General features: G+C 36.8%; 2 protein-coding genes across 3 annotated transcripts in view; one reads left to right on the top strand and one right to left on the bottom strand.

Annotated features, from left to right (window-relative positions):
* The first annotated feature begins 314 nt into the window (after positions 1-314).
* LOC124166680 (ninjurin-A-like) lies at positions 315-13,133 on the top strand. Of its 2 annotated transcripts, none has more exons than XM_046544324.1 (7): positions 315-786; positions 1,096-1,165; positions 3,617-3,755; positions 5,527-5,684; positions 6,681-6,881; positions 8,870-9,147; positions 10,492-13,133. In XM_046544324.1, the coding sequence occupies exons 2-6, from the start codon at positions 1,112-1,114 to the stop codon at positions 9,098-9,100; spliced, it is 783 nt and encodes a 260-aa protein (XP_046400280.1). In that variant the 5' UTR covers positions 315-786; positions 1,096-1,111; the 3' UTR covers positions 9,101-9,147; positions 10,492-13,133. The 2 variants fall into 2 exon arrangements, with proteins under 2 accessions (XP_046400280.1, XP_046400281.1); XM_046544325.1 differs by having other exon boundaries at positions 316-786; positions 6,684-6,881.
* Positions 13,134-14,305: 1,172 nt separating this feature from the next.
* LOC124166508 (protein zyg-11 homolog B-like) overlaps positions 14,306-26,511 on the bottom strand; it is a 33,210-nt gene continuing 21,004 nt past the window's right edge. The window contains exons 12-16 of the mRNA XM_046544043.1: positions 25,442-25,591; positions 24,785-24,971; positions 23,372-23,501; positions 21,157-21,307; positions 14,306-17,530 (exon numbers count right to left, since the gene is read on the bottom strand). Of these exons, the coding sequence (XP_046399999.1) occupies positions 17,364-17,530; positions 21,157-21,307; positions 23,372-23,501; positions 24,785-24,971; positions 25,442-25,591 (785 nt within the window). The 3' untranslated portion in view covers positions 14,306-17,363. The remainder of the gene's footprint in view (positions 17,531-21,156; positions 21,308-23,371; positions 23,502-24,784; positions 24,972-25,441; positions 25,592-26,511) is intronic.

Below are 26,511 nucleotides of genomic sequence, written 5' to 3'. Positions count from 1 at the left end.
AAAGGAGAATTCAAGTTACGGACTTAGGCCCCTGGGAGCGGCTAAGAATAATGTCCACTACAAAACTACAAGTCTAACGAAATCCAACAGCCAGCTGTCATAAATAATTTTCAAACGCCGCGGTCGGAAGAAGCAAGACAAGTGGCAACAGTGCATCCATTCTACGATGATGCCAGCCTTCGATTTCGGCTTGTCGTATAAATTTTTCCCAACTTGGCGTGTGAAAATTGTTTTATAGCTTTTATAGCGTTCATAATGATTAAATCAACGAATGACATCATAATTCGACGACGCGGAGTGGTCAATTTGATCTATGGGAAATAATATTATTTCCGCTTCCGTGAAATTAATGATTGATTTGAAAACCCCTGTCACCCATTTCGGCTGGCCTGAATAGTTGAAGCCGTGAATTTCATGAATCAGCGGCTCCAGAACTTGACTATTTGATGCATGGGTTATGGTTTCCATGTATTAACGCTATCAACATGCACATAATTTGATATGAAGCCCGTAAAATCAGATTGAAGGTGGATGTCCTTGATGAACAAGCGCAGCTGTGGATTTTTTTATTGTAGATACGTGACAGCTACAAAAAGAATGCATTCTTTTCCTGTGAATAACATAGCGGAAATCGCTGTCTGCATCTTGGCGTCATAAGTGAAGCCAGCAGCTTAGGAGTACCCATTTTGTTGCATATGAGGTTAATTGCCTCTATTAATTGAGGAAATTCATTAAGTCACTTGTCTGGGATTGGCTTCGTGATCTTCCTCTTCTTTTCCATTAGGGGTATGTGTGATAGGATAATTCTTTCCTTAAATTGAATATTATATAATTTAAGGTTGTAAAATATCCTCATTTGAAAGGGCTTTAGAAGTATGTCCAAGCGCAATTTGTAATTCCTAATCGTTAATTATGTGCTCGGTTTGTTTACGATGAAAATAACTTGTTTACATGTCGAAGAATGATCTCATGTGTGGCTGGAAATTATATTTTGTATAAGTCGAGCGTATATACTTGGACTTCTTTCAGCTACATCACTAATTTTCCCCGTCAAATCCTAAAACTGTTATTTATTTATTTATTTATTCCTTAAAGGGACGACGTAACCGAAATGAGTTCTACCCTGAATGACATGGAAAATAACCGGAGTACAGACAGGGAAAAAGTAAGGAAATTCCGCTCTTTCTGTCTACCCTATTTTAAGGACGTTACTTTTTGTACGCATGCATGTAAAGGCGTCAAATGGAAATGTGGTGGAATTAAATGAAATCCTCGTTTTGGGCAAATTATTCAATATTTTAACTAACACATTATAGTTCAATTATACATCTAATGCCAAAGTTACGGATAATATCCATTAGAATTCGAAGGAAGAACGTAGCTTTCAAACTTCCTAAATTGCATGGTCTATGTCCTTTCTATGTCATCCGCTTTCTAGACTCGATTAATATCAATTCTTGATCTTTTACTTCCCTGTGGTTTGGGTTATTTCTCTTCGTCCGAGTTGTTGCTGCCACTCTTGGTCTTTCAGTTCGACTGCTGCACAGGTAAAAGTTCCTTTGAGAAGAAACCCCTTGTTTCTGTTTTCTCGTGGTATAAACAAAATTGAATCATAAAATGAAAATCTGAAATATATTCTCAAAATACTCCAATTCTGTCTATGTGTTTTATAATAATACTCCCTACCAGTACTTAAGGTTATATGTCATTGCAGTTTTAAGCTCTTTTGCTTGAAGAGATATATTATTGGACAAAGTTAACGAACATTGTCCAAGTTGTAAACCCTAGACTCTTGTAAGCAATTACTTGGTATACCTGCGGGTACCCAGCATAAGTTGTTTACCATGCACATTTTCAGAGCTAATGATAATTTTCTATGGATGACATATGTATACCCTAGCCTTCCATCCATGTAACTTCATCTCTCTCGAGAGATCATTCCACTGGCTACTTTATTTCTGTTATGCTGTTGTCATTGCCAACTATTTGCAGTCACTGCTATATGGCTCATGTTTTTTATCATGCAACTTATTTTTAATCAACATCTAGGATGTACATAAACTGTTTATTAGCCGTATCATTCATGATTTAAATTGGATTAGTATTCACAGCAATTTCCATTATCAGAATTCTGATTAAAAAATGAAGTAAAAACTAAGTGCTAACAATTGAAAGATGAACTGTGTAATTATATCTATCCTTGTCATCTAATCTGTTGTAAGTGGTGATACTCTGCTTAACTAATAGCTTTTGGTGTGCCTAAGACCATTCCATATTCACATACTTCAATGTGAGTTGCCGAAGTCCATCAGTATGAATTAGGTATCTCGTGTTGGGCAATCTCTGTTAACCATTGTACATTGCTGATTGCTGTTAACGTAATCATAATAATTTGTAATTAATGTGTTTCTTGACCATGCTAAGGTAATATATTAGTTTTTAGTTTATCTCAAGGGTTTAGAGAATAAAATAACATATAAAGTAGGCAAAATGAATGTCACCTTGTACCAAGATTTTATTCCCAGTGAAAGTACTTGGTGTCAGTAGAATATAGTAAAATCTGAAGTGCCACACATGTTAAACTGAAGTGTGTATTTAGTTACAATTATGGCTTTGAGGTTTTGGTGGATGGAGGAGGTTCAAGCAGTTTCAGAATCGCCCAGTGGAAATTCCTAACAGCATGCTTTGTAAGCATTAGTCAATACCTGTGTATTTGGTTCTTTGCCAACATTTTTGGAGAATTTTTTGGTTGTATAATGGCCCTGAGGATGACGAAAAGTTATCAAAACGTGGACGATAAAGTTCACAGGTACTCTTCTATTGACCCACCCTCCAGATCAACTTTAAGTATTACAATAGTAATTTTTGTCCAAATAGGAACTTAGTGAGGAGTGGGAATGAATTCTGAGCCTAGAAAATGGTGTAATGGGTGGGGCATTGTAGAACTGCAAAGTCTGAAATTTTTTCAGGGGGAAGCTGGATAGTCAGGGCCGGCCCTAGCAGGTGCGGGGCCAGGGGCGAACCTTCAGTGTGGGGCCCTTCACTTAAAATATTAAACTCTATACCCCATCTACAAACTCGAGCATTTTGAATCCCTACCACTCTCTGGCTAAGTATGTGTTCCCCTTCCCAAATTCAGACTTCGCAATTATGCCGTAATTATTCCTTTTTCATAATATTATTTTTTGTCTAGCGCGGACTTAGCAATACAGTAATAGTTGAAATTGCGTTTTCAAAACTATCGTGTATTTTAATTTTTTTTTCACGAATGCGGGGCCCCCCGAAGCTTGAGGGATAATATTGAAGAAAGATCGCAGGCTTTTCTGGTGTATGGAATCGTGTAAGGTTATTAGGGAATTCAACCGGGTCAGGTTCTCCAACTAAGGGAATGCCCTGATGACGATGACAATGGACAACTCGTGCATCGAAATGTTGGCCAAGATGGAGAACCTGACCCGGTGAAATTCCCGAGTAACCTTCCGCGAGGAATAATATTAATTGTTGGTTACAGCAGTTGTAAATCAGTGTTGTATCAGTTCCTCCATCAGTAATCCAAGTAGTTTGACTGTCCCTCTTATAATATGCCTCCAATGATTTCTATCTCTCTCTTTTTCAGCCGAGAGTTGGCTCCCCTGAGCTGCATCCGTTGATGGCTCTTAACACTCCAGGAACTGTGGAAATTGGCAATGGTGCTAACAGTAGGACAGAAAAAGAGAAGAATCCAGAGGTTTTCACCAACATAGCTGTCAGCAGAGGTAGAAATAATGTATATATAGTGATAATTTCTGAGCAATCACATCTTCAAGCAGACCCTCTTTTCGTAATACGCAAATAAGTATGAACTGGAGGTTATTCAGACTTATTGCTACAGATGTACTCTCCTTTCCTTCACTCAGTACATTGGTATTCGGTTCAAGGCTACAAAACCCACAAGGAGTTTTCCTGATCTTTATAAGTTTTTCACTTAGTTCCAGAAGGACTAGAAAGGGCAGGAATGGATAAAGGATTGGGAAGAGAACAATAGGGTTAGCCCACAATATCTCAGAAGCATTGAGTGTGCAAAGATATCCTGGCAGGAATCCTATTTCCCTCTTGCCATCACATGAACCCTATTTCGCTCTAGCCATCATATAGAAACATAAAACTTACGATAGGGAGCTTTCTGCCGGGATAACCTAATCGAACCTGCAAACCTGAATGAATGAAGAGAGATAACGTATTTGGGCATGGGGCTTTTTCCCTTTTAGTCATTAGGAGACAAGCAAATGCTCCAAGAAGGCCTTAGTCCGAGATTCGTTTCTTCCAGATTTAACTTGGTGCACTACTCAAAAGCAGGTTGGCACATCCCCTGGTGCTTGAGGCTGAATATTGTGACCATTTTTTATTTTTGTGATATTGCTCCAAAGTTTGCTAGAATGATTATTGAAAAATTTTAAATGACCATTAGAGGTGAACTTCTTCAGGGAAGGCACCATCAATAGAGATACCCATAACTTTTTCCATCTTTAAGCACATCATTTTTTTGTCCCGAAACCCTTAGAGCGCGGGAACGTTTTTATAGCTTTTGCACACTGGCTGTGGCATTTACCCTATTTTTGATGAATTCAATTGATTCGGCTTTTATTTTGTGAAAAACCAATGTTGAAATGAAAATACACAACCTTGGTAACTTTTTTGAACTTTTGAAGAGTTACCAAGGTTGTGTATTTTCATTTCTACCCTATTTCTATTGCTACCTGGATATCTTGCACTTGGGCACTTTCCCTCACCTTAAGGATCGCTAAGGGGCTTAACTCTACCAGACCAGCTCTTGTGGCAGTGGGTGCCTCCTGCACAGGGGGTCTCTTCTGCACTGACTGGCAGCTAAAATCGTGAACTCCCACAGCCCAAGAACTAAAGCATAATTTATACAATCAGAGCCAAAAGATCACTAATTGTGATTGTAAAGCCTTGGTTAGCATTAGGTGGGGCTAGAACTGAGAAACATTGTACAGATTGTAAAAGGGAGAGAAAGAGGCTTTTATTACAACATATTCCTTGAGGAGACCCATCTCCATCTCTCTCTGTTTCCCCTTTTCTTTGTCATCATTGGTTGGGATTGCAGGACTGCAAGTACGTGGAAAATCCTGGGTAACATGTTTTTTCTATAGTTTGGCTTGTGTGCATAAAAATAACAGTTCAGAAGAATCGATGTGCTGGAAGATGGAAAAAAAGTATTTATAGTACCGTATGATAAGAGGTGATCATACCAGTGAAATCATTGGTGCCATCAACTAATCCATACAGACAATCAAGGTATTGAAAGAACTTGCCTATTGTTCTTATGTAGAAGTACATATGTATGTATTTTTCAAATTCATTTAACCTCCTTCAAGTCTGTCTCTCTTTCTATGTCCCATTTGAAGCCAGGCATAGTGAGCACCTGCTTGAAAGTCTCTATTTGGGATAGAGCGTGCATTGTGAGGACCTTCTACCTCTTGTTCTCATAGTCTGACTAAACATCAAGCCTCCTTGTTTATTCCACAGCAACTAGTGGCATAGATGATGGTTTCCTGACCCCTGCAGGAGCAGGTGATGTGCCAGGGGTTCCTATTTCTCCTCGGCACCCGGACAGAGAAGGTTCTGATGAACGGGAAAGGCCCTTTGCAGCCCCATTTCCCCCTACTCCAGGTTTCCCTCCCGAGGTAAGCTTTGTGTTAATGAGTACGTGAGCTAGATTGAATCACAGAACTCTTTTTTAGGTCTTGAATCCACAGTGAAACCTCTGACAATGACAAATATTATTTACTATACAAGTTTAAAGTACTTATTCAAGTTTTTGCCTAAGTTATCGTTGTAAAATCATTGGCCTGCTAGTTTATGTGGTGTAATTTGGAGATCATTTTACAAATAAATTTTTGTATTCCACTCCACTGCATATTTACCCTTTGATTTCAATTAAGTTGCATGGAAAGTGGCCATTTTTTTATAATCATGTGTAACTAATTCCATTTTTTTTATTATCATAGTGTGGCTTCTGTATTATTTAAGTTTTGAAAGTAAGAAATCATCCAATTTCTGAGCACAACGCCAAAAAGTTAATTTCTTTTTTAGACACCCGAATGAAATTTTAATGTATTTTTAATTATCAAATGATAGCCTCTATCAAATTCAAATGTTGTTAACCTTATTTTGGTTGAGCTCAGGTTTTGGAATTTTAAAAATATTTTTGCACAAATGTGGTAAAAAAACTAACAGTGAAAGTAAATTAATTATGCGAAAGATCCACAGAGAAAAAAATCATTCGCCTTGACCAGGATCCCGGTCTTTCGCACGATTGTGCATTGGGGGTGACTCCCGTATAAGTTATCGCCGTGGCTAGTCCCGGTATACTTTAAAAACTAAATTAATTAGTCAATTTATCATTTTAAAAGTGATTATGTCGATAAAATAATCATTACTGCGCTCAAAAGTTCTACCCACCATTTATAAGTACATAACAGTTATGGCACCGAATGTCATCTGTATTTAGGTTGAAATCATTGCCTATGGAATTAAAGTTTGAAATATGCTAAGAGCTTTGAATTTTTATAAATGCTGTGATTCCACCAGTAAGGCTCAAGACATGAAACTTGATTGTATTGGTCTTCATTTTAGCTAAGGAAGCACTGTTATTTTTATGCACTTTTCCTTATTTCTAGCAGCCAGAGAAGATACCTAGGGGTCGTGGTGGTGTTGACATTAATGTTTATGCCCATAAGAAGACACTTGCCCAGGGCATGATGGATTTGGCACTTCTATCTGCCAATGCCAACCAGCTGCGTTATGTGCTTGACACTGGCTCTGATCACCCCTACTTCTATGTTGGGCTGGTACTTATATCATCTAGCATCTTTCTGCAGGTTAGTCTGATGTGCACATGTATTGCCTGCTGGTGACAGCATACGTTTCATTATGATGCAAGGTGGTTATGCGTGCTATATTCTTTACTAGAAATCTCTTATTTTTTAGGTGGAGAGATGATTTGGTGTTTTGAACTAATTTTCTCATTTTTTCAGTCTCATCATTCAGTACATTGGTAGCTATTTTCATAATAACTTATGATTCATTATTTGGTGAACTACTTTTGTCGTAGCATTACTGTGATAGAGCAATATTTTGGTATTTAAGACTGCTATGGTTTTTCAACAGTTCAGAACCTGTCATAGCAGTACATAGGAGTATCATAACATGAATGTGTGACTTTAAAGTAACATTAGTATTATTAAGAATGATTTCATTCTTCTCGTTTCAAGGTAACCCGAGGGTTGAACACTAACAGGGAACATTCTAGAAGTGTCCACTTTTAATGTCTTTAAAATTTGGTAAAGTACCATTAGAAATGAGAAAATGAAAATTTGGCCTTGGAGCCAAGTGATTAGCTTCCAAATTTATGTGCCCGCACCCATTTTTCAGTGGGCTGGGTCCTGGTGACTGCCCATATTTCTTCAGACGAGAGGTATAATGATGCAGTGCATGCTCATAGGTTTATGTTACAGGTCATCATGAAACATTTTATGGTGTATATTATACGCAGGTCTCTATGGCATGTCCACCAATTTCGTAAAAACAGGAGATTTAACAGGTTCTAATGCTTTTCCGGTCAATCCGGGAGATGGAATCGAGCAAATGAGAAGCTAATGATGAAATAAATGTTGCAGCAAATTGTCGATGTCATACTCTCTAGTGCTTCATATAACATATGGTATTAGAATAAGCAAAGATAAAAAACATACATGCATACATTATTTTTTTCCATGGTTTCGTAAACTCAACAAAGTTTATATGCTTTATGTACTAGAGAATTGGGCTGATGTTCCAACCAAAATTTTGAATTAAAATATTTGTTTAGGAAAGCACTAATTCTTATTGCAATTTCTTTCATGATATTATTGGAATTGATAGTAAGTTTAGCTAACTTTGATAAAAATTAGGCAAATGCAATAATAACTTTAGGAAGGGAAAGTTTTGTTGTCAACTAAGTGGTGTAAAGAGGTACATTGGTAATTTAAGGTAATCAATCAATCACTTTACCTTGTTAATTCTCCTAGGAATGTGATAAGCTATTGGTAATGAGATGATGCCCAGAGGCTGGGAAGTGACAAGCCCAATATTGAGAATCTTAGGCCATTTCAGAAAGAGTTGGTTAAAAATAGAGGATCCGTTTCCTTTTATTTCATCAGTTTTCATTGAGGTTATTCATCTTATATTGAACTTGAGTATTCCTTTGGAAAACATTGTAATAATCCTCTATGGACCAATTATTGCGACTTTCCCCTCATCCTATGCTGCAATACTTAGCAAAGTAATGTGAATAGGGTAGTTTCCTTCATCAAAGAAAATGAAAGGCATTGATTGCAAATCGTTATCCACCATTAGTGTATTCATAATATACAATTTATTTGGTTTTAGAAACCCCAGTTTAGACGAATGTTAATGGTCAATTTTAACCTCATTTGAAAAATGTCAAATTGGAGGCCACTCCACCTTACAAAACCATTTTAAATGTATGATTATGAAATGTTACACAGTAGTCAGTGTATATTGATAAAAATCGTATGATTGTGGATAAAAAACGACAGAGTTTAATAGCCATTTTGGGACCAGGTGGAGTCCAGGTTTTTCGAGTATATTAACCTTGAAATTGAACATGAGTTGAGTAGTATTCTATCTTGCTTGTATTTCAAAAAGTTGAGGCTCGCACAGCCCTACTTGCTGTACACAAAACCTTTATGAGACCTGTGGGTTGGTGGTTTTGAAAATTTTATCATCTTATTTTTTTTAATTTAATATTTTTTGTGGCATTAAAATGTTTTTCAACTCAATTCACGCCCTCCTCTTCTATTAACAGGTTGCTGTAGGGATTGGTCTAATCCTGAATAGCCGTTATAACATTCGTCATATTAGAGATGTCTTGATGGCTAACAAGATCAATAACTTCACAGTTCTTGGAATTTTCCTTGTCACCATGATGAATGTGTTCATCTCAGCCTTTGGTGTTGGGCACATGCCCTCTGATCCTACTGTCAGAATACCACCTGAAAGGTTGTCTCAGCTAATAGCTCTAAATTGTACTGAGTGACAGCGTTGCCAAGAGGCTATCCAGTGCAATGGAAGGGAGCTAAATTGGTAAGATTTACATTTTATTCCTTATTAATGTTGTTCATGTAGCATACCAAAACGCATCTATGTGTAATTTTGTCCGGAAAATGTGCATAATTATTTGCGCACAATTTCAGAGAGCTTGTTGAATGGGACACATTTTTATACATCTTAGGTTTATTTCTCAGCTGAGTAAATTTTAAGTCCTGTAGAAGCAAAATATTTTTCAGAGTTCTCACTCAACTGTGAAAACCTTAAAACCGTGAATTTCGTCTACCGTGAAAAAACCTGGAAAAAGTCATGAATTTCGTCGTATAACCTTAAAAATCACTCAAACTTGATTGTGGAACTACGATTGATCTATCAAAAGAAAAATCGATACGTCAAATATGTTTCAAGGTCAAACACACGCAGACACTGTCCATGAATTTATCTCCACATGTATATTTGAAGCACAATTATTGGTCTGTGTGCCATGACAACACATTGATCTTGAGCCTGTGATTGGAAGGCCGGTAAACAAAGTGTTCATTAACTCTGGTGAAAAACCAGACACTTCTTCTCTTCCCTACCACCCTGCTCCCTCCATTTTGCCACTCAAAATCTTTAGCCGGACCTGAATTTTGATATCGATAGGTGACGTTATGAGAGATAGCACTTTCATTGCTGCGTTTGCAATTACAGCGTCTGTTGCGTTTGATAAATTTGTACTTAACATGCGGCCAGTGATTGTTACGTAATCAATATTTTTACCTGAAATGGGTCATCTACAGACCGTGAATTTGATGACATTTAGACTGTGAAAACCTGGATAAAACCTTGAATTTTATAATTAAGTTGGAGTGCGAACCCTATTCTGTATTCCCTTTCTATCATATTTTTCTATTGCACTAGAAAACTCTCTAGCTGTCTCCATGAATCCCATTTACTTCTTGTGCAGTTAAACCATCGACTTTAACTTTTTTGTTCCACTAAAATTCTGTTGATCCTTATTTCTCAAAGGAACTTTCTAGAGATGTAGTGCTAAATTTATGTCCAGCATTGACGGCAATCAAAAAAGATGGAATTAACAAGCAACTTTGACTCATGTAAAATTGCCCTGAGCATAAGGGCATTTGTTTTGAACAGTGGTGTGTATGATCTGGAAAGTCAATGGTTCAATTCTCTTTTCAGTTGTCTTAGTAAAATTCTTTACTCATTGAGGCATTTACTTTTTAAAATAAATTTAAATTTACATCCAAATAAATGGATAAAAGTGGAATAACATCCAATAAAAAAATAATTTAATTATTACATGAAATTAACTTAGTTTAAAATGTGTTTATTGGCTTAGATGTCTGTCTAATTACTGCTAAACTTAAATTGTTTCAGATAATTACTTAAATACACCAATGCTGCCTATTTTCGCCGTCCAATGGCAATTATGTCCCTTCAGCAGAACTCCACTAGATTTCCAGCTAATCCAAGTGGAACCTTGCAAGATATGAATCATAGGTGGAAAATCGTGCGGTAATAATATTTTTTTTTACTCTGTAAAATTGCTGGAAGAGGAAATGAAAGGATCTGCTCGTCCGATCATATCCACCTGTTTTAATTCTTCATTGAAGCACTACGAAGCAGGAGTTTAGGCAGGAGCAACATAAGTGCTATTGGATATTAAATGTATTCCTATTTTTATTTTCTATCCGACTCTCCCAAACCACAAGTATTAAGTGAAAAGTTTAGTCAAAAAATATTTTTCCACAAAATGTCCACAGGAAAAATTGACCTGTGCTGGACAGTAAATCTTAGCCTTTTTATACCAATGAGCATTGCAATAAACAAACCGGTATCCTTTATTCTCCTAGTATTTTGGGGATTTTAGGGAAGTCATTATGTATTATTAACATTATTGCAATATTAGTCCATCTAGAATAGAAGTGAAAGAGAGAATGAAAACTTGATGTATGGAGGAAGAGATTAACAAATTGACTGTGGAGCATGTATATTGACAAGACCGACATCTTCGAATTAGATTAATATACCAAGTTCTTAAGATAATGGCAAAATGTAAAGGTTAATACAGAAATGGAAATTGCCAATAATAAATAATGCATGATAGTCTATGAATGATTCAAGGCTCTCCTGCTGAATAATTAAAGTGAATTATTCTTGGGTTTACTGCCTTGTAAGGGTCTGCATGATTTTGGATTGGGCGTGATAGTTGACATTTCAACATCCAATTTTGATGTTATTGGCTCTGAAAAATCTATGTTTATATAGGCCACATACCTAAGAACCAATGTCAAAGCATTAATTTTTTCGTGTGATAATTTGTAAATTCGATCGTCATTAATTTTCTGACTTGATATTGTCAATTTTTTCATGGTCTTTGATACTATTTTTGTACATTCAGCCATTGCAACAGTTTTCTGTGTGTGCCTCTTGACATCATTTTTATTCACAAAATGGACTACTTCAATAGATCTGGCTTTAGATGAGTAATCTTTGCTTTATAGATGTGAGTTTTTGGTGTGACATTAACAATCTCTTTTAGTAATGGCTGCTGAAACGCAATAGATATTGATTGAGAATTATAATTTGTTGTTAACCATTTATATGAAAAATCTTGTAAAAGAAGTTTGATGGGTACATATTCGTCTGTGATTATGGTTTTTAGAGTGCAACTTTAGCTGCTATTGCAATCACATGAATCAAACGTTCATTTTATCTTTTTATACTAATTGAATGGCTTTTTGGTCACTATATTTTATTGTATATACACATTGTGAAATAACTTTTTAAGGAAATTTGTGCACCAAGTGCAATATACCAACTATGTGCCTGTATTTTGTACCTGCAATATAAGTTTTTATTATTTATAATCGTAATTAGGAAGAAAATCAAACAACCTTTTTGAAAAGTTGTTAATTTTATGATTTTATTTAACAAACCTGTGTTAACAAAGCATGATTTTCATAGAATCTCCCTTTGATGTAAACTTTGAGGTCTGAAATGTTAAGCTTATTGGCATGCCGATTACCTATTTGTTTTTTAAGTAAGTAATTGTCAAAGTTAAGGTGTTTATCTACTTCTCAGGACAATTTATATGTCTAATTACTGTTGACTATTGGCACTGATATGAAAAAATTAAGAAAGTATTTTTTCAATAAATGTTCGGGATATACAAGAAAAATTTGGGCTTGTATTTTGGGTATTCAATGGAAGAGTAGAATATAACTCCTAGAATCCATAATTCTTTAATTCACATGTAATTTGCAGCCATCCTTATTGATATTTGGGGAAGAGAAATATACCTTAAGAGGATTAGGGTTCTCAGAAGAGAATTGATCATTTTCATTATCCATTGTAATTGAAAAGAGCTTTAATGTGAATGAAAGTAAGGACACACCTGTCATTCACTGGCTGACAATGCCTTTCATCTGTGCCTTCCTTATATTGATTTGAGCTGCATTATGACTCTTTTATCTTATTTAACAGAGGTTTAAGATATCCACTCATCGTTAGTCATTGATGAGCTATTGAGATGACAATGGGTTATTTCCCCATTGTAAATCAGTGGGGATTAAATGCTCTACAAGAAGTAATGTGTGGATTTGCAGGCAAAAAAGGTCTCAAGGAGGTGAAATGTAAATCATGATTTTCACTCTAATGAACACACCAGAGGTTATTTTAGGTTGATGGGCTAATGATGGGAGAGGATATATCTGGAATATCCAACATGAGAATGTTAAAGAGGGAGATATAATGAGTCATAATGCTTGGAAAAGAGCAAGTTGTTCTGTTCTCTGTTCTCGCATCACTAAAAATGAAGCTGATACGATGCTTAGGTATTCAAACTCATGTCATTTTATGCTGTTCCATTCAAATACTGATGGTATTTACATAATTTTCTCGGACAATGCTGATCTATACTCTCGATATAATCGAAGACATTTGTTAAAAAATATTTCATGTTCAGTATCGACATGCATACAAAGAAATGCAAGAAATAAAGACTTTATTAGACATCACCTTTTGAGCCATTTTATCTCAATGGGTTGCCTGTGGCTCCATAATGTATACGGTAAACCAGTGTATGAGTGTTTTGTATCATTACTACCAATTTTTGTATACACTACTATATTTTGTGGTTGTATGATATTTGAGATTGGCCACAGTCACCTCTTGCCTTTGGCTTAGCTAATAATTTATTAGAGGCTCACCCACTCATGATTTAAATGTGCATTTTATTATTTTTTAAATATCAGGTTTATGAAGGAATTATAGCGGCATGTATATCATAAATTATTTCATGATAAAATGAGAACATTAGAGTCAATGAAAGTGAAGGAGAAGTATTTTTTTAATTGTTTATGTTTGAGTCAAATTCTTTGGGCAGTAACTATAATTACCGAAGCTCCTTAAGCTTGGGGAAAAAATTGTGTATGCAGTAAATGTATTACTCATGGATTGTAATTTTATCCAATAAATACATAATTTAAAAAACAATCATACAAATTAAATATTTTTTATTTTGTAAAGTGGATTACTTTCCTGAAATATTTCAGCCAAATGTTAAAATTTAATAAATATATAATAAAAAAAAGTTGATTAGTAAATGTGTTACTTTCATAATTTTTAATATAAGCAATAATTTTTTCCTTGATCGAACTTCAACAAGACCTCGATCACAAACCAATTTTGGCTCTGGGGGTTTGTAACTGCAAAAACCCTAATTGATATAAGTTTTTAATGTAGGCAAGAGTGGATCTAGTGAATCAATGTGTTAAATTATAGTGCCAACAGGCAAATTATGGCCACAGGGTAAAGCACCACGAAAACATAAGCTCCTCTCCCAATAATGTAACTACCAATACAGAGCATACCACACCGTAATTCATTGCTGTATTAACACTAAATTGAAATTTAAAAAGAAGACATCCTGTTTCCTAAGCAAATGTGCTGGTTTTTAATCGGAATGTTTTCATTAAAAATTTTAGGGAAAGCCAGTAAGATATCATTTTTCCCATATTACACCACCCTTTAATTTCGCACATTGAGGATGGGTTTATAAAAGGCAAGTTCTGTGGACCACCAGAGAAAATTATCTGGAGTAATAGACAGTACTGTAGTAGCACCTCTTTAAATTCCACATGATCAAACAATGCAAGTTCCAATGAAAGTTTCCAAATGAAAATTCTCATTCAAGCATTCACACAATACTCCTTTATTTGTGATCAAGCATTCCGAACAAATTCATTTTCATAGCTTCAAAACATTGCATACTTACATCATATATATTTAATTATATAATTTATATAACACATAAAAAAAGTGGAAGGTTTTCTGGCAACTAATGCAGCTTAAACACACACAATCACAAGCATTTGACAAAGTAAATGCCTAATTAAACTGGGTAGGCAAGGGGTTTTGGACAAAAACTATTGCAACAATTATCGAACATAATCTGGGTTAACCATATTTCTTAAAGTGTATAAAGTGATGAATAATTCAATACTTTTTTGAAGCATCCGTCGTGAATGGTTTGAAAAAAATCTCCACTTCTGTGCAGAGGCACTATGTGCACATACTCAGACAATGTCCACAGTTCAGATGACGTATCGTGCTTCATTTGAGGAAAATACACTGGATGTTGGAGCATCATGAGGGGCCCCCAATTAGATTCAAGACCACTCTGATAGCTTTGCTCAAGTGAGATAGCTGCTCGGGCAATGGTACGTACACTTATGTGTACTTGGAGGCTTATCACGGAAGAGTTAACCGGTGGGAGAGAAATTTGGTTCCCGCTCAACCTTTTGTCCCAATAACATTCTTACTTCTCATATTCCCATGCAACAAAAAACTCATTCTCACTGGAAACTACCCATTCCCTCCATATATATAACTCATGGCAATAAGGACAAGATAAAGAATCACTCTCATTCTTCCAATGGGTGGCTCACATATGTGGTGACTCCAGGAACTATGAAGCCTTAAGAGGAAAAGGCAGTAGTGCATCACTCAGAATGTGGCATTAGTGAATGGTACTCTTTCTCATTTCTCCAGGTGCAGAAAAAAACCTTGTATTAAAGGAGTGCTTAGTGCCAGATGGAGATAATTTTGACTCATATGTAATCGAAGATTTAACAGTTGAGGGTGAAGCTATTCCAAGAAAAATACATGTGTATCACTGAGCAGTTCTAAAAATATTAACAACTACACTGCAATACCAGGCCACAATTTTAGTGAAAAAAATGAGGGATAGAGGTCCCTCAAAACCTTTGGGATTACATTCATTTAATTGAGGAATGAGCACTCTTCTTCTTAATATTATGTGCACTCCTTCACAACCTCATGATATCATAAGAAAAGTTTTCTGTAGAACTTATTCATGATGTTAGGAAGGATCAATATGTAAATTTAATTTGCCTTTATATAAGCACCACAAAATAAAAATGTCAGAGAAGAATGTGAGCCACTTCATGCATGCAAGATTAAGCCTTCCTTACTTTCCGCCTTAACATTTGAATGTGTTTACATAGTGCAAGCCATTGATCTGCCAGGTAGAAGAATAGCTTCAGTAACTACGAAAAAATATATCCTTCTTCCAGCACATCTGTGAGTTACGGGCCTCAAAAAACTCAAAGAGGCACATAATGTGATAGAAGCAAAGTTACTGGCACTAAAAGTTATGAAAGTGGGGAATTCAAATGATCCCAGAGTATTATTAACATAAAATACACTTGAAATTGATAATAACTAGATAAATTTCTCAGGCTACAATAATTCATTGTAAGAGTATTTCTGCTGCTGCTTCATTGCTAGCAGTTTGGGCCAGAGAGTTAAGCATGAATTCTAGGGCAAAAGCCACCAAATATTCATGTACACCACTCCTTGCAGAGGCAGGTTCAATCGACTTCTACTTAACTTCAACATGAGGTTCGAGTGAATGAATAGCCAGCAACTTAACACACTGATAATACTGGCAAAATAATTTTTCCTTTGCACTTTGACAAAGAACCGATTCAGTTGATAGATATCTCTTTAAAAACATAAAATATCTGTGACAGAAAAACAAGAAAGAAATTAACCTTCGTCTATGCCTTGCTTCTCTCCAGTTCTGGGCAGATCAAGTTTTGCAAATAAAATCATTAGAATAGGTGCTTCATGCCACCCAAAATTCTCTGTAACATGCACGAGTTAACAGTTTATCAGAAGAATATGATGAAAACTTCTTCCAAAGACACAAGTGCACCAAAAAATTTTTGAGGTCAGCCCTTGAGGTCATGTAATTCAGGAAATCATACCTGACTAAAAAGCAACAAAAAATACTTCGATGGGGAATTAAAGAAAAGCATACTGGTTGTGTGGCACATGAGGAAAAGCAAGTATACCAAATCTGCATTGCAAGTGAGAATATTTCTTGATTAAACTTTGCCGCCTGCAATGCTACAATACTCCCTCAAATGTCATCACCAGCAGCAGCCTTGGTCCAACACAAGAGAATTGCTTCCGAGTCTCTTCAAAGATTTCTTTGCCTATCCACATTTCTGTTATATTCTCCAATGCTGAGATTAGCTGATGTGACACCAGCAAATCTCTGAGACCTAATCAAAGAGTTAAGTTAGGCAAAAAATCTCCTATTGGTGGGTAACTAATCAAAACACACATCTAAGTTCACGACCTGTCACGGGCATTCATTCACTGGCCATTCTGTGGGGAGTTCACAGATATCAAACTACAAAAAAGGAAATGAAGAGAAGTAACAGCAGCAAACCAATCTCAGAAGGTGAACGAAGGATAATGTCAAACATGCTGCGACCAAGAGAGCAGTCTCTGTTTTTCTAGGACCCAAATTCATTTGATATTCAACATCCACGAATCTCGTCTACTGAAGAAAATCTACTATTCACACTAAATAACAGAGGAAACTGAAAGATGCTGAACATAACAGTAAATCAGGGCATGAAATTAATATTTTACTTGACATCGTTACACTGCTATTTGATTGGTGTCAAATTCACATGCTTCAGCATCTCAGGAATATTAGCCATCTAGGAACACAAGCACTTAAAATGGGGTGCATCACTGGAATTAGCATGAGAAGATGGCGGAAGGGGGAGGGGACGATGAGAGGCACTAGTATACATTCACGATGCACTCAATTATCAGTGCCATCACAAAACGAAGACGATCAAGCATCATCCGATGGTTGCAATGGCTGGCCCAAACTGATGTCGGAAGTACATCACTACACTGCCTCATGGGTTTTGCTGTGGCCGCTTGCTCGAGAACCCCTCATCCACCAGCACCTGCAGAATGAACTGGCAGATGCTACGCACACTTGCATCTGCATTCTCATCCTCGTGCAGGTCCCTCAGGATTTGATCACCCCCCTCCTCCACCAGCATGGGACAGTAGCGCTTGGCTGCACACGTAAGGGAAAGAAATCAACCATCAGACATACAATTTGAAGCCAACAACCATAGGTAGAGGGGATTTATAGCAAAGCCATCTCCTAATCATGACTAGTGATGGGCCACGTGCAAGCGAGTCGGCACAAATGCGTGACTCCTCAAAATGACCGTAGCAGCACACGAATCACATTGATGGAGTCGTGAAATTTAAATGAATAACCAAGAGATGTGAATGAAAATAATTTCACTCAAGATTTAAATCAGTGGGAAAGCTCTGTAAAAAAAAAACTTAAGATCACCTCCATGATTTTATTTGTCGAGTAAAAAAGTTTAAATAACACGCTGTTAAAGAATGCATGATCGACCGATATGTAGAGATCCGTGAAATTCGCGAGATGCGATATCGCGAAATAACACGAAATCAGTAAATAAAAACGAAATTTAGCATTTTTTTCGATTTTCGGTGAATTGGCGAAAAAAATCACATCCAATGAGTCATAATCTATTAAAGCCTAAACCTTCATTGTTTAACGCTGCTGACGTTTATTTGATCTATCTCATAACGATTCCAAGGTCAATTGGCTTATTTTGTCTTGCGCATATTTAATTCGCGTAATATCGCGTACTGTAGTGATGTCTCCACCGGAATTTGCCGTTAAGTTAATCACGGCCTCTCTCTTTGCCTGATCCTGAAATTCACGGAAATGTATGGAATGACACACTTTCTCTCCTGAAGAATTAGACATTCAGAATCAATAAAGCACTGAAAGAAATTTAATCAGCCGCAAAAGAGCATAAATACAAGCTCACGCACCCGGCACGCATCAATGCTGAGCAATAATTTCGGTGGCTCACCCTGACACAGTAAACAGCATTAAATGGATGACTTGTTGAGGAAAAACTTAAAGAGTCAACAGCGCGATTTGTCTCGTTAGAAGACATCCATGAAGACCAATTGTTATTTGAAACCACAAAGCGTTAGCAGTTGGGGGTAGGGAAGAAAGGAACAGAAAGGATAGGAGGAGAGGGGGTGCTAATTATTAGCAGATGGATCTTCGAATATTCGGTGCTCCACTGAGCTTCAATGGAAAAAAAAATCATTTCAACATACCCCCAGTTCGAGTTTATTTGTATCCGATAGTATTTAGTTATGCGTGCTCCTTTCACGGCCTTTCTTGACTGATTGGCAACAGCTGTAATCAATACTAAGCGCTTTTGTTGAACCTACCTTCCCTCGGCACACGTGAGGGCTATCAAAAGGGAGCCCACGACATGAAAAATTTTGGTCAAAATGCAAGTTATACATTACTTATGGTTATACCATAGCTACTCAGCACTCGGTTTGAAAACACTGCCGTGATTGGTCGTGATTCATGCTTGGGCTGTTTTTAATCATGGCTACAGCTTTATATATCACACAAAGGAAAGGAATTTTAAAATGCCAAAAACCTAGTGTAACCGCTCAATTCAGGGCAAGTGAATTCGGCTCAGAAGGATTTTATTTGAAATACAATGTATTACTGCGTAAATTTTGCGATAAAAGACTTGAATGAAAAAGATGCAAGGCATGACAATTTGTTACATTACATCAGCAGAGAGCGATACAAATAAACGTGCAAAAGAAAGGGGACCCGCAAAACGACAGCTATCATTTGAACAGACAGTTACTCAATCAAAGTGAAGGAGGTGAAAAAGGAGTTTGTTGTCCTACAACAGAAGCATTCTTAAATGCTGGAATTAGTGTAAATAAACTTAATAATCCAAAGTTTTGGAATGGCTATCAAAGTACATACATAAAGGGTAGTGGGGATTTGCCTTCTGCTGATCGTATTTGCCAAGAACACATTCTGATTATAGGGAAAAAAGAAGCAGGAAGAGCTTAAATATTGTGTTATTGACGGCTAAATTAATACAATGAAACCGAAAACAAATTTAAGTACTATTTTTACAATTTTTTCTCTATTCTTCCTCACGAAGACAATTAATCAAGTGAAGTGTCCATAGTGCACCTTTTCTTGTTCGCTCAATATTATAAACGCTTGATTGAGCCATTTCCTTCATTTGGTTTTAATCAGAAATTTTGCACAGTTGATATTGTATTTAATGTTATGTGAGATGCAAATGCAAAAGTACAAGCAATTGTGAAAAGTGCACCAAAAAATAATAAAACACCTAGAAATGTGCTAAGCTTTTAACATTATAATAACACCAACGAGATTTTCTATAACACCGAAATCACTAAGTTTTGTAACGAATTTTAGCAAAAAATAAAACCACTTTCACAGATCTCCACCGATATGTCACATTACATCAATCAGCCACTGGTTCTTTCTCCAAGTTTTCATTTTAAAAATTCAACATTTTAACTTTGTCTGGGTCTGATCTATTCTTTTTCTGGCCAAAATGTACCTGCCTGCAGTACTGAACAGGCATTCACTGAAAACAGTAGTGGTCTACGTTGATTTTAAAGGGCCACGCAAAATATGCTTGGAGCACAGTTTACGTACTCCATAGATAGTTGGCATAGCATCAGGATCAATAGTTAAACTACCCCAACTTCTGACGACACCATCCATTAGTTTGTTGTAACTTGTGAGTCCGTTCAAAATATATTCTGTATTCTGTGATGTAGCTTAAATTGTTACTTTAATAGTCAACTTATTTTCATGCTTCACTGCCACAATTCTTATAACCTCAACAATAAACTGCTCATCACGCCAGTACAGCGACACCATGGATAAACTGAGCAGCCGTGAGATAACGCTAAATTGTAATGGAGTGCTGCACTCTGCAGAATAACCACAATTTTCAATGCCTTGCATAGATTTATCAGCTTACAAACAAGCTCTCGGAACACATCTTGTCCATATGTTGCAGAATTACTGTACATATACACGATTCAATCGTGATACCATTTTCAGACGAAACGATTTTCTGCCGGCCACCATTCACGGCACAGTACATGGCGTTGCAGAGTTGTCTCGTTCGAAAGCCGCCTGAATTTCACGCATACGGCGCCCGACGAAGTCATTTCTTTTGAAAGCAGTCTCAATGTAGCATTGTCTGCATTTCGTAGACTACGCATCACCGGGCCGGATTGAAATGGGTGCCGTGCTGTCAACAGTGCGATTCGACTCTTATGAAGACATCCGTAGAGACCTATGGTAAGTTGAAAGAATGGCACCGTGCCGTGGGCGGCAGCAGGCAAAAATTCAGCTAGTTTGAAAGCACCAGTGGCTACGGAAATGTTATAATGATGGCGAGAGCGACAAACTGATGAACCGTTAAATGCACGTGTTAGTGAGCAACTTTCAAAAGAAAAAAATGTGGACACCATGCAATCGGAAAGTAATACATTCGTTTTTTAATCTTTTTTGAACTTTTTGGCCTTGAATACGCTGCAGACCATTTTGGCTTTGGGTGCCAAATTCAAATCCTCGCCACCGTTCCGAGCCGGTTCCAACAATATAATAGTTAATTTTATTCAGGTTCTCCATTGAGTCCCACTCTGCCAAGGCTCCAAGTGCATAATGATAATGTATGAATTGCAACTCAAAATGCCTACCTACCACAAAAGCACCAAAAAACGGTGGTGATTCTGAATAGAATTCACCATACCTGAGGCCTCTTATCTTACCATTTTTGGTGCACACGTGTTGAATTGCCCACACAGCCCACAGCTGCACCTGGGATGCCACATTCCGTGAGAGCAGCGGAAGGAAGGGGTGGAACGACCGGTAGGCCACCATCTCACCCTCTGGAGTCTCCCAGTGCCGCACCACATCACCCTGTGGACGGAGGACACAAGACACTTTCTATTTATTAACAGAAAAAAGCAGCCTTTCAGCAGAAGGAATATTAGAGGATTCTATGATGGTATGTGTCAGCCTAGGTGGTGACAGGGTAAAATCCTTTCCTACCAAACAGAGGGTTGCCACACCTGAGTAGACAACTACTACATATATAGGGAATGGGTATTAGTGATCATCCATTTTTTTATTGTAAACAGCTTCAATGCAAAATGCCATATTGCTGTTTCTAAAATGTTGAGGACAGAAAAACCCAAATATCAATTAAAGTTGGAGAAATTCCTACCTGAAAATGGTTTTTTTACTGTCTTGGAATTCTCCTAAGAGGAAGAGAAGATTCCTTGAGAAAGCTGAGCCAATGGAAGATTAGCATCTTCTCTCTCTTCCTTTCTTCACTGCCAATCCAATTGAAAAACTATACTCCGAGATCAATTTTTCCAACTTTAATTGGTTCATATTCAGATGTTCCTGTCTTCAGGTATTTAAAATTTATGCCGTATTATACCACAACTTAAAAAACATGAAAACATTCAGCTCAATGTATTTTTTGCAATGGAAATTTGCTAAAAACTTTTTGAAATTTTTTTAATGCCTACCTACAAATAGAGTAGGTTTTGGTCAAAATTTCCTTATATGTGTCTAAAATTAGAAAATTTTATTTAAGCATTTCCTCAGATGCAATTTTTTTAATACTTGAGAAACAGGTAAATGTTGACAATGTTCTCCTCTACCAAACCTAAAATTTTCAAGATGATAGTGTAAGTTTTAAATGAGTAATTCATCATTAAAAACAATAAAATATATTGTAGTTCTAATAATGGGACACAAGGCCTTGAAATAATTACACCCAATCCATTAGTTAAGAACATGGCAAAAAATGAAGGTCATTAGAAATGGAGGTCAGGTATTCGGTATTCCCTTTTCTCATTTTAAGTGTAGTCAGTGGTGCAGCCAGGATTTTGAAATGGGGGGTTTACCACAGATTTTGGGGCCCTTCTGGGATGTATGGAAAACACCCCAAGGTTGTGGGGGCCTGGAGGTCCTCCCCTGAAACTTTTGGGATTTTGGATGTTGAAAATGTGATTTTTAAGACTCAACAATAGTAATTTTGTATGAGTATTTATTAAAACGAAGTACAGTGCAACCTCGATATAACGACACCCCACGGTGCACCAATAAACACTCGCTATAGCAAATTGTCGCTTTACCGGAGGTGGAGCAAATAATAGCCCATATACCTGTTGCGAACAGATATACAGGAAATGGAATGGTGCGGCGACAGATAAACATCTATCCGATAAACGTAAGCATAAATCCAGACGAAAGGCGATGTTTTTTTGCATCACTAAATTTCCCTACTCAAATAACGACTAACTATTCAAACAATTTATAAGCGCCGCACTGAATAAAAATCATGCAAAGCATTGTTTCGTCAATCATTATATTTATCGAACGACAGTTTACTACATAAACTTGAGACTGAGCACTCCATTAACTTCATTTCTAACAGATCGCTAGCAATTACAGAGGTTAAGGAGTCTTGATGAAAGTCTTCCGGCGGTGAAACCCTCGCTATGGCGAGAGCCATCACCGAAAGGGTCTCGTAAAAACAAATTTTTTAACACGCTTACTATAGGGTCAATTGACGGTGCATCGGCTATCTCTCGTAATAGCGGGGGTGTCGCTATAGCCCGTACTCGCTTTAACGAGGTTCCACTGTATATAAATTGAATGAAGTAAAAGCTGTAAAGGTTCAAGGGGGGTTGTAACCCGGAAACCCTCCCCCCCTCCCCTCGTGGCTATGGCACTGTAAGTACATATTGATTTTCCCAGCTCAACTTAAGCCAAGCCACATTCACTTACATTTCACTCATGCAATAAGATACAGATATAACGCTCAACAACTATTCTCAATGCACTCAAAAAAATGTTAACTATCACTGACTGAAAATTTTTAAAATAACACATTTAGAGGAAGAAAACACAATGATAATGGGAAGAGAAGCACACTCTGATGACATGCGCTTGAGGTGCATTACTCACCAGCTCATTGAGTAGCTCATGACGAGGAAAATCTGTCAAGGTCCACTGTTCCTCACCACCACTGGCCAAATGTGCAATGATCCCAGCAGCGAAGTAGCTCACATCTATGTGCTTGGAATGAAGTAGTTGCCTGCAGAAGAAAAAGGAAGAAATTTTCTAAATGTAACCATTTTGAAGAAGTCCATGCATAACATTTAAGTAGCAGGTACCACAACAACAATATCTCAGGGCATTCTCAGATCTGAGGGTTTTTTGCTATATTTTTGTCAATCTATGTAATTCTTCCATTCAGAGAGGTACATCCTCATTCGTTCCATTATTTGAAACTGCATTTACATGTACCTAGCAAGAAGAAAAGCTTTAGCATTGAGGAAATTAGAAAGGAAAAAATTCTGTTTACCTCTGAGTGTTTAACATTAATCTATAATAGCATAATTTCCTAAAGTGCTTATTGAATGATTCAAGGATACATGCACATGATCCCACCACACCGTCTAACAATAAACCCATTGAAATATGAATGAAAGTCCCAAAAAGTGAAGAGTTACTCAAGTTCAAAGATTAATCAAAAGAAAAAATAATGGTAATACGAAGACAAAGGACTTCAGAAAAAAGCGAATACCTAGAGACAACACTTGAGTAAAACATTCAGCTGCAATCCCACAAAAACCAGATCTTTATCTTATAAATACAGTTGTTGAATGCAGTTTGGGTTCCCAAATACGAAAAGTTACTACCACAATGCTGAATATTCTCCCAGTAATGAAAATGAAAAAGCAGGAGCAATTTTCAAATTCAGGTACCACCTGATGATGCTGAAAAGCGAAACCCGTAGTATTAATAAATGTAAAATTGTGGAAATTGCTCCTGCTTTTTCATTTTCATTATGTCACGTTTCCACTCCATCTAGCCTGAAACCTCAGACTATATTCTCCCAGTAACTTCAAGAACCTGCTCCAACAGACATCCCAGTTGAAGACTAATGCACCTGATCAGCCTTTTCTGGCTCTGGTGGGTCCATTTGCACTCAAGCCAGATCATTGAACAGACACAACATTCAGTCTAGAGGGAAAATGATGACTTGTAAACCAAAAAATCACCAGAATGGCAGGGCTTGAATTAAGTCAACAGTTATTGGCTCTACTTTGTGCAATTTAAAAATGATGGAAGAAGTACAAACTTAGTAACAATCCACAATTTTTATTGACCCAACCCATTTTATAACCTATGCTATCTTCAAAGGTACAACTCTCCACAACAGGGAGTTAAAAGTGGCATACTAATCACTGAAACTCGTTGGGCAAATAAAAAAATATTTGGAATATTGTCAAATTCAGATTTCTCCCATCTTACAGGGTTTGATCAGGTGGCAAACCTGAACACACTTCATTATTATCCCTCCTTATATCCTACCTGAGGATTTCCATGAATTGATTGACCATCAGCTTGGACCGTAAGTCCGCCACCTCAGCTATGTTGTTTACCAAGCCAAGCACTTTTGTCTCCACTGCAGATTCGCCTTGAAATGCTTCAAGGACCTCAAGAAATAGGGACATCCCACCAGCTGAGAGGAATACTTGGCACGTCGTGGGAGATTCATCTACGAGGCACAAGAGTGAAGGTTATGAGGAAGTCAATAAATTGAATTTGATACCAGTGTGGCTACAGAAATTAAAAATTAAATAAACTCATGGTTTGGGACTTCTTTGATACTTATTTAAATATTTTAAAGATGCTTGTAGGATTGATTCTTTGTTGAAATGATATGATCTATTGGTCCCAATAATTTAAAAGTAACATATATGCATAGGAAAAGTCAATTATATAACACATAAATACAATTAGAAATAAAACAAACCTCAATGAAAACCAAGCAATGATCCCCAGAAAATGATTCCTTAACACAAATAGAATTGTAAGTTCCCATAATACACCATTTTCAAGACATTCAAATCAACAACTTCTGCAAGATTCGTCAGAATACAGCCATATTAAGCAAGGGGGGAGGAATAAGATATTTTGAAGTATGCATTTTTCTAAGTATAGCAGTAAAATAGAAGCACAAATTACCTGTAAGGTTCCATAGAGCACTCAAGGTGAACTTCATGGTCATGTCCACACACTTGGCATCCACCTTGCTCTTCACTATCTCCAGCAACTTTTGCATGTACTTGGCCTCAGCTCCCAAGAGCGACGTCTCATGAGTGGAAATCTTCGAGGCTGTTGAAAGAAACAATGTGTTATCATTAGTGCTGTGAGAGAGTCTCGTCTCAGCGGTCGAGACAAGACTTTCATTTCTCAGCATTGTCAGGACGAGACTATTGGCGCGGCGAGAGTCATGACGAGAGTCGAGAAGTCTTGCCCCTACGAGATTTCGTAACACTGGTCGAGACTCCCTGGCAAGGCGAGAATTTCTAATTAATACCACAATCAATTAATGATGGAGTTTACTAAGGTATCCCTTACGACTTTTACGGATTTATTCACAATATAAAAATATTTTATTTGATGATCTACATCTGCATCCAATTTTTTTAAAGAGTGTGCATGATGCTAATAGAGTTTCCAACGAGAGATTTGGAAAAAAAAATATTTCCTCTTCCTCATCTCAATATTTAATATAAAATTTTAATCTTGGAGTGTAGGTCTTTAAATTGAAATTAAAATTTTGCCGATGTTTCCGTTTATTTACAAACCATTACCAGGGCTTAAAATGAAATTGAGCATAAAATTTTGATACATAGAGATGTTAAAGAGTTAAATCAATGTTTCTTATTATAGTAATATAATAAAAATAAACATTCATTTGTAAATTAACAAAAAGAAGAGATAATAATCTAATTCTATAGAATTTTATACACATACCTCTTTTCAATGTTTAGGTATTTATGGTAACTATGGTTCATGGTTACCTGTCAATTTTGGTTAGTTAAATAATTAAATATGCTTAAGTCGTCAATGTTGATCAATATATTACAACTATTTTTGGTTTTGGAAATATGTATATGCCATGTCTTAAAATAATCTTTTTGTTAAATTATTTTCAATATCTAAAATAGAAATAGTCTTATTTTTATCGAGGAGCCGGGAGTCTCAACAGGTGTCGAGAAATCTCAAAGGGACAAGACTTCTCGAGTCTC

This window comes from Ischnura elegans, chromosome 10, assembly GCF_921293095.1.
Source record: "Ischnura elegans chromosome 10, ioIscEleg1.1, whole genome shotgun sequence".
NCBI lineage: Eukaryota > Metazoa > Arthropoda > Insecta > Odonata > Coenagrionidae > Ischnura > Ischnura elegans.
The sequence above is the reverse complement of the archived record's forward strand: the minus strand, read 5'-3'. Positions and strand labels throughout refer to the sequence as shown.

Coding starts and splice junctions, on each gene's coding strand:
- LOC124166680 (XM_046544324.1), top strand. CDS start 1,112: ATGAGTTCTACCCTGAATGACATGGAAAATAACCGGAGTACAGACAGG. Junction 3,756..5,526: donor CAACATAGCTGTCAGCAGAG/GTAGAAATAATG, acceptor TTTATTCCACAG/CAACTAGTGGCATAGATGAT. Junction 6,882..8,869: donor CATCTAGCATCTTTCTGCAG/GTTAGTCTGATG, acceptor TTCTATTAACAG/GTTGCTGTAGGGATTGGTCT.